The sequence below is a fragment of the Stegastes partitus genome, unplaced genomic scaffold, assembly GCF_000690725.1.
Source record: "Stegastes partitus isolate 25-593 unplaced genomic scaffold, Stegastes_partitus-1.0.2 Scaffold2, whole genome shotgun sequence".
NCBI lineage: Eukaryota > Metazoa > Chordata > Actinopteri > Pomacentridae > Stegastes > Stegastes partitus.
The window spans coordinates 1,794,878-1,808,542 of record NW_007577733.1 but is presented as its reverse complement, the minus strand read 5'-3'; the positions used below and the strand labels follow the sequence as shown (position 1 = coordinate 1,808,542).

Below are 13,665 nucleotides of genomic sequence, written 5' to 3'. Positions count from 1 at the left end.
GCCACAACTACTGCTAAATGACAAAAGAAACAAATGAAACATTCATTCATTCATTCATTCATTTTTAATACTTGCATTTCTCTCTGCTGTACTTTTGTCATGGACATTTGTAAGGTTCTGTTGCCTGTTCTGACTTGTATTGACCCAAGCTGGTAAGCAGTCAGACAGAAAATGCTTATAACACAGATATGGGTTTTTACTAACTGTAGCTGGCACATTTCCATCACAAGTACATTTTGTCCACTCAGCTCTTCTGTTCTTTGAGGTTGGGGTCTAATGCGGTAATTTTTTTTTTTCCTGGTTTTTGCAGCCAACAACAGAGCAGTTCCTGTGCTCAGTACCTAGCTTCAGCATGATGCTAGGCACTTGCAAGAAGAACAAAAAAAAAGTGCACTCCTGCAGAGGTACTTCTCAAGCCATGGGTGGAGACACTCACATATGGGTGGTGTCATTCTAATGAGCCTGCAGGAGGGAGGCTGAATCACATGCTTTCCAATCTAGACAGCCCATAAAAAAATACCGACTGGGTTGTCTTATTCCACAGTTTGTGGGTTGGTAAGCACATCAGAGACGTAAATGTATGTGTGCAGGCACTGAAAAGTGCGTTTTTCATATGTCGCCTTTAATCCATGTGGTTCAATAGTGTTTACTGTAGCTGTCTCCGTGTAAAAGTTTGTTTACAATGTCTTCTCCCTGAGGCGATGGGGAAATCGTTTGCATCTGCTCCAAATTCCATTTTTTCTGGTATCTGTTTCTGTTGCTCTGTTTATCAAGACACCGGTTGAGCCTCTGTAGGCTGATGTGCAAAGATTTCTCCGCAAACTTTTGGCTTGTTTTTAACCTATCTGACCGCTCAGGTCCGTTGCCCTATTGGACTTACTACTAGAGATAGGGAGATATATGATAATACAGCCAAAGTTCTTTTTTTTTTTCTTTCTTTCTTCTTCCACTTCTTAATGTTTATCTTTGTGCTAGTGCAGATGTTACAGCTACAATAGCTAAATCCGCTTAAGAGGGAAGATAAAAATGATTGAAGGCACAGCAGGTGTTCAGCAACACTGCTGATGTATTGAAACTAATGGCTTTGGAGTATATACCGTAGGCAGTGTATTTTTTATTTATTTATTTATTTATTTTGTATGCTTGTCTGTTTGCTAGCGTGCTTGTCTATACACGTTGGCATGTATATATGTGTGTGTGTGTGTATATGTGTGTGTGTGTGTTGTGGCGTCCTCATCCAACCCAGGGTGTGTGAGTCTTGGAGTGTCCAAGTGCAGTCTCTATGAGGTCAATGGCTGCTGTGATAATGCTTAACTGATGCCGGCTGTCAATAGTCATTCACCAGGAGAAAAGTGCTCCGCCTGTTCAGTAAATTACACAGTGCGACGTGAGCTGTGAGGTTCAAAACAACCTGACCCCACTGTTGTTGTGAGAAACAATAGAACAATGACTGCAATCAGCTTTTCCAGCTACCATCTGTGTCATGCTGCTGACTACAAAACACCTTTCCATTACTCCAGGGCTGCAGCTATTAGCTCACCATGCCATTGACTCGAAAGTGAGATGGAGAGGTTATTGTAATGGCACATTAGATTGTCTCTGACCCTTCTTTATCCAGTGTTTTCTTTTGTTGACCTTGACATAGGTGAGCTTTTTGAATACTATAAAGCTTGTGAAAGGGATCATTTTTTCACAATGGCTTGTTTTTTTTCAGAGATCAACACATTTGTGAGATGTGAGGTTATATTGCTGATTATAGTTGCTTTTAAAAATGTTTTGTCTGTGCTTGAGATATGTCTCTCTCCTTTGTTTTCCTTGACTCTGTCCTCCTCACGGCTTCTGCAAGCATGCCCGGGAGCAGTATGAAAAGCTGTCCACCATGCACAAGAACATGCAGAAGCTCTACGAGAGCATAGGCAGTTACTTTGCCTTTGACCCCCATTCAGTCAGTGTGGAGGATTTCTTCGGAGACCTGGCCAACTTCCGCATCCTCTTCATGGTGAGTGTAAAGATCACAGTTAGTGTGCATGTATACATACAGTCTCATGTTTGCTGTTCCTTCTAAGTAGACATACACAGTGACTAACAGAAGCCACCACCCACACATGCACATGCTTTTGCACACACTTGCTTGCACACATTGGGTTGTCAATGGACCGCGGACAGAGTTTTTGTGTTACACATGCACGCATTTTCATCAAACTTTCAGTAGGTCCTGACAGATGGTGACAACTTGTACAGAAAATACAGTGTTATACTTTCGCAGAGGAAATTGCATGTTAAAAGGCGACACGAATTATGTACAACTGCAGTTCCTTAAAATTGTGGCTCTTATAAGGAAAAGATAAAAAGCAGTTTCAAAAGCAAATTTGCCATAATGCACCTCAACAGCATCTCAACGCTCCCTGTCTAGCAAATGTGTACGTCTTTCAAACTCCGCTCTCTAAGTGCCGAACTCAAGCTTCCTCTTTTAATTTTCCCCCCCTCCCCTGTTTTCAAATCGACTTAACCCCAGAGACATCAGTGTGACATTGCTTGGGTTATTTTCTGAGACTTGACGGATCTCTTTCGGAGCCACAGCAGACATTGTACAACTTTAATCTAGAAGTGAGCAACAAGGGTAGAAACATTTCCCTCCCAGTCATCTGATAATCCATCAAGATCTCTACTTTTGAGCCAATCACTTCACTTTACTTTCCTCACCTAAAACAGCCAAAAAGTTTTGGGTTTGACAGAGTGCACCGCATTTTCTGGCCACTTAGTTACTGTAGTCTCTTTTTTTTCCCTGTGGTTGGCCCCTGACATGCCTCAGTTTTTCTTTTAAGTTCTTACACACTCTCAGCAAGAATGTAACTGCGCTTACCTGCTGTGCGATTTCCTCCCATATGTCAGCTTTTAGTAGGTCACTATGCCTGCCATTTTTTTTTCCCTTTTATCAGAAGCATAACCTCTTTTTGTCACGGAAAATTTTCTTTTCATTGCCCTTCAATGCCATATTAGTCTGGAAGGTTATGAATATGGGTTCCTATTCTGTCACCTATGGAGCGCAGAAGCACTTTGTGTGCAGAGGAATATAAAAACTGCCTTCTGCTTCCTCATACTATATTTCATTTAACCGCCATTGTTGTAAATCTGAATGTTTTATTATATGCAAATGAATTCACATCATTTCACAAATGAGACTTTATTTTTTAGCACGCATCGCATGAGTGCAGAAGTATAGAAATGTGTAAATTATGATAGTGGTTATATGAATAGAAGCTTGACATGGTATGTACTTTTCTGTATCCAACTGGGAAACAGCACGTAATGGCATTTAACTGAGTCACAGATGCTCATACCTGAATAACATTATATGCCTTTTTGTGGGGATACGTGACAACTTTTTCTTCCTACCCATACTGATTAAGAAACTTCTTCTACTGAATTGGGAGCTGGAAGAAAAAAGACAAAGTTATGAAACAGATTAGAATATATTATTTAAAAGAAGGTTTGTTAAGAAATAGAGAGTCCATTGGGGTCTTACTGATAAAAGAGGCTCATGCAAGCTTCTTAACCTGTTAAACACAGTTTCATTAACTTGAAGCTGCTTATGTGTGTGCATGTGCATGTGCTGTCACAGCAGGGCACTGTACATCCTGTTGGATTTTTTTTATGGGTATTGAATCCCAAGAAAACTTTTTAAGTTGTGAAGTTGCATCTCACTTTGCACCTGAGAGTATAGAATTGTTTCAGTAAAAGTGTAACATTGTACTCAAATTAGAATCATGAAGCACTTTAGAAAAAAAAAAGAAAGTATTCTTAAAATGTAGTCCATGTATAAACCAAACACCATAACACAATTAACTGTGTTGGTTATGTAGACATTTCTATCTACGCTGGTACAGCACTGGTGGAAGAGCATATATTAGTGGGGAAGGTTGTCTACTGAGGTAAATGTGAAATAGGAGTTTAATTAGGATTAAAGGAAAATTAAAAAATCCCTCTCCTCCGTGCAGCAGTGAATAAAGAGCAAAGAAGATTAGTTGTTATAGAGGTAATATTTATGGTAAGGTAAACATCACATCTCCTCAGAGCAGAGGAGGAGTTCCCATTTTGCTGAGTAGTCTTTTAAACATTTATTCAAGTGTCTTTGCTTTTCTACCTTGTACAGTCTATCCATCCCTTCTGGCACCGCCCCAAAAGCTCCCGGTGTCAGGATGATGACATGGTGTCCAGACGGCACACTCTCAGTCTTCACAATCCATTAACGTGAATGGCAAGGTCCCCTTGTCTGAATCCTTCGCCTCTCTTTACTCTGATCCCCATCTGAAACCCAACTTTTCATTCCCACTGATCAAAGTGCTCGAGCACACAACACAACGCTCCCTCAAGAATTCCAGAGTTGCATATCTCTAAAAGAGGCATCCACCCTAGAAAATAAATTATTCTCTCAAGCAAATAGCTGCATATGAATATTTTATTACTGATTTAAACTTTCCTGCTACGGTTAAGGGGAGGGAAGTGAGTGGGATATAGCGATGTGAAATTGGGGGGAGGGGGATGGTTATAAGTTAATATATTCATATAAAAACAATCCTTTAATCACCATATTCTTCAGATATTATTTATAGTTTTTGGCTCTTCAGCTCTGCTGACAGAAAGGCTAATCCCATCTGCTTGCAGAGCACAAGGAATCAATGGTTGATTCTACTTGAATGTTGTTTTTATTTTCTTACCCTGTGAAAATAACTGGGCTAGCTCCTTTGCAGCATAATGAAAGCCTCCTCCTTAGCTTTTCTTGTCAGTGAAGGAATTTGTGGGAAGATGTCTGCTAGTTATTTATCTTTGAAAAAGTCGACCTACATCAACCATTGCTGATTTGTTCCAAATGGCAAATCAAATGAACACTATGACTTCTTGTCAGTTAATAATTTAATGGAATTTAACTTCTTCATGTGCCTGGTGAGCCTCAGACTTTTATTTCAATATTGAGACATTGAGTTGTTTGACTCAGACAAAACATCTTTGCTAACTTCCGTCTACGGTGCATTGCTCTGTGTAATGCATTCACAGCACAAAGCATTTGCAGTATTAAAGAATTCCATTGCAATACAGTCACCCTAAATTGCTTTTACTAAAAAGCTAGGGCTTAATGCACCCGACCGACATAAGGCATTTGAGTAAATGCATTGACAGACAGTCCTCACAGAACTGAATGTAACTGATAAGAGAATCCATTAACTCTATTTTCCTTCTGTTTCATTCTCTTTCTCTGCCTCACTCTCGTCCCATTCTCTCTTTTTTTTTCTGTGGCCAATGAAATATTATTTGATTTCAGTACATGGAGTCAGTATTCGAGGAGTCCAACAATTTGTTAATTTAATGCTGCTGCCATATTCTGAAATTGAGTATGAGTGAAATGCAATCGCAGGGTCTGTATATGTAATCCTGACCAGGAGCATGGGGATGAGGATTTTTTCATTAATGAGTTATCAAAGCACAGCAGATGGGCCGGGGTGAGCTAACAGTCCTCCTTGTCAATTGAGTGACTTTCTAATAAGACCAAAAGACACAGACCGGGTTTGCAAAGTAGCAAGATAGAGCATCTAAGAGATTAAAATGATTGTTTGTGTGTGTGTCTGTGTGTGTGGGTGGATCCATCCACTTCTGAGCCCATTTGATATTTCTAAAGCTTGCTAATTCCTTCACAATATGAGAAATTATCATAATCATGCTGATGATGCTGAAAATGATGTACCAGCAGAGCCACTCTTTCCACCTTCTTGCTGAATCACAGTCACATTTCCTCAGTATCTTTACTTACACTAGTGCGGCACAGTCATTAAATTCATTGCACCAGATTTTGGAGGTCACCTATCAATATGGGAATACATGTGTACCACAGAGCAGAAGTCTCACAATCTGTAACCTATAACTTCTTGAAGCCATTTCCCCCCACATCCTGGCACACAGTGTAACAGATGGCTAATAAACACATTTGCTGCTTAAAGCCCAGGCGTTGTAGTGTTTGTAAAATTCAAATGAGATATAGCAATGACACTCTCTGTGTGAGATCACTGGTGCAACTGAGCAGTTGGAAATACTTATTGCTCCCTCATTGGACTGGCAAACTTGTATGCATGGGAGGGGAACCATGCTGTGGAAGATGTATTGTGTTGTGCAGGGTCAAGGAAGAACAGCAAACACATTTCATGAATTATTGAAAGAACAGACCTGGGAAGGAAAATTTCTGCCTGGCCCTTGTTGGTCGATTGGACCTATGGGTTACACGGCATTCTGTTTTCCAGCAAGGTATAGATAGAAGAGTATTTATAATCTCCATCTCAGACACACCAGAGGCCATGAGTGCGACACACACTCACTTCATCCTAGAGCCCCTAGAGCCTGAAAGCGAGAATATGCCGCTTAAGTTGTGCTGTTGACGACCCTTCTGGCATTAAGGTGCTCTGCAAAACCACACATGTTGTTTTCTCTGTTAGAATTTCAAGATTCTAACTCTTCATGGATATAGCGCCTGATCAATGTGTGCACATCACCTGCAGTACACTCGGGGATTTATGACACAAGCCAGTCACAAACATGCCCCCCTGACTTTTGGGTTTCAGTAGTTTTTTTTTAAACACTGCAGTAGGCAGAAATCTGGAAGAAGGGAGGTGAAAACATCAGAATATGAAAGTATGCAGCCTTTCTCCAAGCCCCTGTCACCACATGAGCGCATACCTAACTAAAAAGTCATCATTCGTTTTTGTCTTCACCTTATTTAAACCTGACCTTCTGAGTGAAAGTCCTCCATCTAACCCATTGTGTCACCACATCCTGCTCTCACTGTGGACTTTTGAGCTATTTATACTGTCACATCTGATAAGTGAAAAGCCATTTGATTGGCTAGAGACTCCCCTACACAGGCCAGAGTTTGAAAAAGGAGGTGGAGAAGTCGAATTTTCTCTCAGACCACTTGAATTACAATATGCGAAAGGGTTAGTAGGGAATCTTTGGCCAGTGAGGCCCCAAAAAATATTGCCTATCCCAGCTTTAAGGGTTGTTAGACAGAAATCTGATCATAATGGATACTGACTGTTATTATGTATAATCACAGTGGAATCATATGTGGAAGAATGCCTTTACTTCCCAGTTTTAAGCTAAGCTTCTAAGTTTTTTTTTGTGTAGCAGTTTTTAATTTTTTATTGGATTCTTTAGTTTATGAACAAAAACATGCCTTTTTTAAATTACAGTAGCTGGTGGCCATCCATCCATCCATCCATCCATTATCTATACACCGCTTAATCCTCACGAGGGTCACAGGGGGGGCTGGAGCCCAGCTGACTCAGGGTGAAGGCAGGGGACACCCTGGACAGGTCACCAATCTATCACAGGGCTACACTTAGAGACAGACAACCAAGCACACTCACATTCACACCTACGGACAATTTAGAATCACCAACTAACCTCAACATGTTTTTGGACTGTGTGGGAGGAAGCCGGAGAACCCGGAGAGAACCCACGTTGCACGGGAAGAACATGCAAGAAAGATCCCGGTGCCCCCACCGGGACGCAAACCAGTGACCTTCTAGCTGTGAGGCAACAGTGCTAACCAACTGCGCCACCTTGCAGTAACTGGTGGCCATCCTTAAAAAATAATGTCTCTCAATCTCTTTCTGTTTTTGTACCAATATTTCTATCTGCTCCAGTGAATGAGAAACAATAACAAAACAACTAACTGAAATTATGTACTTAGCACACTAAAGCAAATCACATTTGGTCAAATTAATATACTGAATCTAATAAAAGTGCATGCGTCAAATTTAATTGTATCCAGTAAAAATGTAGATGCATTAAATGTATTAGATTTTCTATGTGATGTTTTAGTTTTCTTATGGTGCTTAATGATGTCATGCTTCAACACCACAGATTTTTATTTATTTTTTATTTTTTTAACTCCTCCTACTGGAAGAACTTATCCCTCCCAGTGGGATTGAATGCATATTATGCATTGTTTACCACAATTGAAGGATCAAAGGTGTTGTTATAATTTTGAATAAATAATTAAGATCTTGTGCCACTATAATAGTAGCTTCACCAAGGGACAGATTATTGAACGTCGAGGCCAAAAACAACTTGTTCCCACAATCACCTAGAATCAGAACGTATCTGATTTTGAGGAGACAAGAGTCACAAAAAGAGATGCATGGATTTATTTTAGTCATTGTTGAAATTCATGCATAATATCTGAGTTAATATCTCTTAAATTCGTTCAGATATGATGGCTTGTCGTGTTTCACTGAGGTATGAATCTGGCTCTGTGTACTAAAAATAAATTTTGAAAACATGAGGATTGTTTTCACTTATATGTACTCCTACAATATACAGAGCTGCCAAGAAAATAAGATTTGATTCAATCAGTTGTTGCCAGTGGCAAAACGGGGGCCGTCAAAGAGAATGGTAAAGGGAGAAATAAGAGAGCAGTGAACACATATTTGGTGCTATGGTAATTAGTGGTGCTGTTTGATTAGAGCAACATAATTATGTTGCATAATCATGTTTACAGTCAGAATTAGTTGTTTGTTTAAAATAAGTTTTGCCGACAGGATTTTATTTGTAATCTGCATAATTTATCTCCAGACGTATGCTGTAGATGTTGAGCATTGCAGTGATATTACTTCCGAAATGAAGTGAATCCTGTCAGTGGATGAGGACGGGAAATTCTGCGCGCTGCCAGAGCTGCCCATCATCAGATTAACTGTGTCGATGCTGAATATTCAGCACAGCTCTCATCCACTCTAATTTAGAACAGCAGCAAAGTGCATGCAATCAATAGCCCATATAGAGTGTTGCTGTATCATTTACACAGCCCTGAAGTGGCGATAAAATATAGGTTGATTTGCAACTGTTCACTGACTGGTAGTGGCCACAGACACAAAATACACTTATTACATTTCCACAATGCTTATAATACAAAAATCCACCCGCTCGTCTCTGGTATATGGTTTTGTTTTGTTTTTTTTCTTCTCTAAATCTCGCTTGATTTCTTCATTATCACCCCAGCTCCTTCTTCCCCCTCTCTCTCTCTCTGTTTGTCTGTCTGTCTGTCTGTCTGTCTCTCTCTCTCTGTCTCTCTCTCTCTCTCATTGCCCTTGTCATCTAACAAGGAGACAGTGACAATGAGGGCTTGTGTCCTTGGACATGGAGAAAAGCTCTGCTATTGACTAGCATGATGAGCTGCTCTTTCCTTGTTCCTTCCCCACAATCCCCGTAATCCCTCTGTCTTAGCTGCCAACACGACACACACATCAGGACCACAGGGGCATTAGATGGGGGGCCTACTGTCGCCACTTATTATATCAGTGCACAGACAGGGCCATGCCTTCACTTACTGACGCACACACATATGCATACATAAGGGGGAACACCGCGGATGAGCAGAAACACACAGATGCCCGTGGACTCAGGCAGACGCACAGACTCATATGCATGTATGCGTATACTGTGTGACCTCCTGCACACACATATATTCACACCTACGACAGGCTCTGTCCAGGGCTGTGCCACAGGCCTTGGATGAGAGAACATTTTGTTGTCTCCAAAGGTCACACGGTTGCATCTTATTCTCTACTGGCACAAGAACAAACTGACAAATTTGTAAAGGCTGAATACATACTGTTGATTATCTCTCTTTCTCTGACTCCTTCCTGACATTTCAGCTGGTCACGAAGGAGGAGGTGGATGATATCTCTTTTCTCTCCTTAGAGACGGGCACACTGCTGCAACACTTTCCTTTTCTCTAATAATGGCTCGCCGTGATCGTAAATGGAAATGTACTAGCATGGTACATATGTGTAATGATCATCTGACCTTTTTTTATCCATGGATAAATGGTTATTTTCATCTATTACTGGCCAAAAATCTGCTCTTTCAGCAGTCCAGAAGCATTGAAGACAAATGGGCTTGTATTAAAGAAACCCATACACAAGGCATGATATATTGTTTATTCCAGTAGCTTATCTCAAAGCATCAAACTCTTCTCTGAATAAGAATTTGCTGATGGCATGCTGCCTCCTCTGAATGCTATACAGTAGTAAAGACACTAAAAGAGTGGTGGTGGCAGGAGCCAGATTGTGATTTTTATCTCTCTGTGTGTGTATGTGCCTCATCAGGAAGCAGTGAAGGAGAACCACAAGAAGAGGGAGATGGAGGAGAAGATCAAGAGAGCCAAGCTGGCGAAGGAGAAAGCAGAGCGCGAGAAGCAGGAGCGCCAGCAGAAGAAGAAGCAGCTGATTGACATGAACAAAGGTATGCCACTTCTCCCCGTGTCGCCACAGACGCGGAGATGGGGAGGCAGGTGGGGAGTTCGGAAAACGAGAACGCGAGGATGGAAAGGGGGTTTCATGGAATTTTGCTTCACACAGATTTGAACTCAAGAAGCAAGGGGATAATGTGTAGGAGTCAGGGGGAGTCTTTTCTTGCAACTGTGATGGAATCTCATATTTACTTCCATAGCTGTTGCAATGCTTCCAAACAATAGAGAGGTTCTGCTACTTTGTCGATAGTTGTTTTCTATTCGTCCATTTTCTCCTACAGCAGAAATGCTTCAGAAAATGTTGTAGATGTTTTGTATCGGATGGCATTGTTTTCATTGTCTGTACAATGGCTTTTTTGAGACTTTAAAGAGATGGCAAGGACACACATTATTTAGGCCACGTATAAATGTAGGAAGCTGTGGTTTGCTTACAGGGAAGGATGACGTTTCCAACTTGATCATGTTGTTATACGTGTTGCATCAGTCATGTGCGAAAAACATCAGAGGAAAAAAGAAAAAGCAGCAACATTTGTCCAGCCTAGGCAGCGTGTGATATTTATTGCTGTGAATCGCTAGAATTACTCCATTGTCCTACAGCGATGCCAGTAAACCATGTATTGATCAGTGTAAGTTGCAGTTGTTCACACATGAAAAATTAGAGTGACAGAGCTGGATGCCTGTGTCTAGTTATGCCAATGACATTGAGAAGGAATTTCAAGCCTGGAAGGACTTTGCAAGCAGTCAGTGTGGTCTTTTGTCCATTTTTTTCTTGACAAACAGACTGGGATTTCCACAATTCACCAGCTTCTAAATGTCAGCACCAGCCAAGGACCTCTCTGTAGCTCAGCCACATTGGGAAATGTGACAAGACAGTCTTCAGTATGCCACAAACTCTCCAAGATAATTGATGCATGCTACAGTTTTTTTTTTGTTTTTTTTTTCCCTGAGCAGTGACCTCTCTGAAAGCTTCACTTTTAATAATCCAACATGGCTGAGCTGAAGGAGGCTGTCTACCCCTCTCTCTCATTCTAGCTAACCAGATGGAGAAGGATAGAGAAGTAGGTATGATATTAAATATTTCTGCCAGAGCAGATTTTGATCTCGGTTTCTGAATGCCATAATATGACTTGCATGAATAAAACATGAGGATGACATGGGCAACGTTGCCTGCAGCCTTGGAGATAGCAGGGATTGTCCTCCGCACCAACACCTGGCTCGTTGCACTGTCGTGATGACAGTGACCTTGGAAGTTATGAAATACACACTTTTAAATTGAAGAAGTACTAAGCCCAGTCTATTTTTTTTTTCCCTCTGTCAAGGTTCTTACATACATTGACAACACATTTTCATTAAACCTTGAAATTCGTTTTGTGTACTTGTCTCTATATGAAATGTAATCAGAGAAAGGACAATCAAATGCAGAGCTCTCTAAATGGATCCTGTGGATGGGAATGTGAACTTGAGCATGGAGCAGGTTGGAGGTTACAGCAGCTGGGTGGTTGTTACAGCTTGTGTTCTCTCTCAGTTTGTCTTTAAGCTGTTTGGTTGGAACACCAGTAGCAGGGATAGTCAATGTTTTTCTGTTGCACACTTTCTTTTCTGTGCCTCCCCCCCCCCTCGAGTTGACAGCCTTGGCTTGAGAGTCTTGGCTCTTCTCTCCCATTCTGTTCTAAAATTCTACATGTGTTTCAGATATTTGAAGAGTTAGTTATTTGTGGAGACTTTTCTCATCCATATTTCATGCGGCGCATCAGTCGTGTTTGGTGTGAAGGTTGAGGAAAATAAGGTGGTGTACAGCACAAAGAGGCTTGTTTGATTCCTCTTACCATTAATTAATCATGTCCAAACATTTTCTACATTAATTTTGCATTCTAAAGGTTGAAAGGCTAATGGAGACACTAAAATAGTTTGATTTAACTTTTCTTGTCTTTATAATTTTAATCTTTTATTATTTTAACTTCAGTGTTATAGATAGATAGATAGATAGATAGATAGATAGATAGATAGATAGATAGATAGATAGATAGATAGATAGATAGATAGAGTCATTGACCTGAATATCGTACATTTTTATGTTTGCAAACCCATTAGCATGAGCAGATGGAGTAAACATATGGCCATTGTATTATGAGAATTATGCACAGGTCAGTGTCTTATCTTATCTTATTTTATGGATTTACTGATTTACTCATTTTATTGCTTAAAAGACTGTTTGATGGATCATACTGTTGTGTTTAATGCAGTTTCAAGAGGCTATTTTTGAGTAGGGATAGATTTTATGTCATTTCACAAATTGCAACCTAATCCTCTTCGCTTGCAAATGATTAACAATGAAATGCATATTTAATGAGAGTTTAATTCATTTAGCTTTTGCCAGGATGGCACCAGGGTGGGGGAGGGGTAGCAGACAAATGCTTTTAGGAAACTGATAAAAAAAAAAAAATCCCATTCCCCAGTTGATAAAACTTGAGCTAATGCTCTCTCCATGCTCACTGACATACATACTTCTTCAACAAGCATGATTGATAGATGAGACAAGTGCAGCGCTAAACACGTTTTCTTTGTGAAGTATTAGAAATCCTAATGTAGGAAATTGCTTATGAAATCATTACCCAGTCACCCCATTTGTTTTAATTTGCTCTAAGTGGATTTCCATAGTCTCTTGAACTGACCAGATGTTCAGCATTTACTAAATCACTTTACTTCACTGTTGAACACTGCAGAATAAACCCAAACTAATGCCTCTGTCTGAAACAGGGGAAGATGGTTCAACGCAGCAGGATATATTTTATTGCAGCATATGAAACAATGTCACAAGCAGCATGCTGAGTGTGTCAGGAGCCGGAGCATGGTAGAGCATCTGGACTTTCCCACTCCGAGGCATTTGTGAGGAGTAGCAGGCCCCTCTGGCCGCCTGTTCGGCTGGCATCACCGGGGTCAGTGCCCCCGTCTGGGGCAAGTGTCTGAACCCACATGTCAACTATGTACCCCAGTCAAATTCACTAAGCTTTGAACAGAGCCGGGAAGCGCACATGCTTCTTTGAGCACAATGCAGCTTGGCGTAAGGCACATAAGAATAAACAAACAACCAGGAAATAAAAGTTAGTGGAACATTTTATTTAGTCCAGGCATGTCTCCCAGGTAGCATGGAGAAATGGAGAAAAACTTTGTGTTTTCCATGCATTGCAGACTTTTCTTAGACCAAAGAAACCAATCTTAAGCCTACTATAGTTCTCAGTATGTGAATAGCCGCAGCAGCTTGTGTAAAAGTCCTCTTGACCTCATGGACCTCTGAAAATACATTTTAATTGCCAAGCTGAAGAATATAAAGTTAAGAAACATATTGGTTGTAACCTGCAAGCTTTACA

The 13,665-nt window shown here is 40.6% G+C and overlaps 1 protein-coding gene across 1 annotated transcript in view; it reads left to right on the top strand.

The window, feature by feature from the left end:
- The window catches only part of diaph2 (diaphanous-related formin 2), a 382,471-nt gene that overhangs the window by 304,706 nt on the left and 64,100 nt on the right, over positions 1-13,665 (top strand). The window contains exons 25-26 of the mRNA XM_008276280.1: positions 1,835-1,999; positions 10,155-10,290. Coding sequence (XP_008274502.1) covers positions 1,835-1,999; positions 10,155-10,290 — 301 coding nt within the window. The remainder of the gene's footprint in view (positions 1-1,834; positions 2,000-10,154; positions 10,291-13,665) is intronic.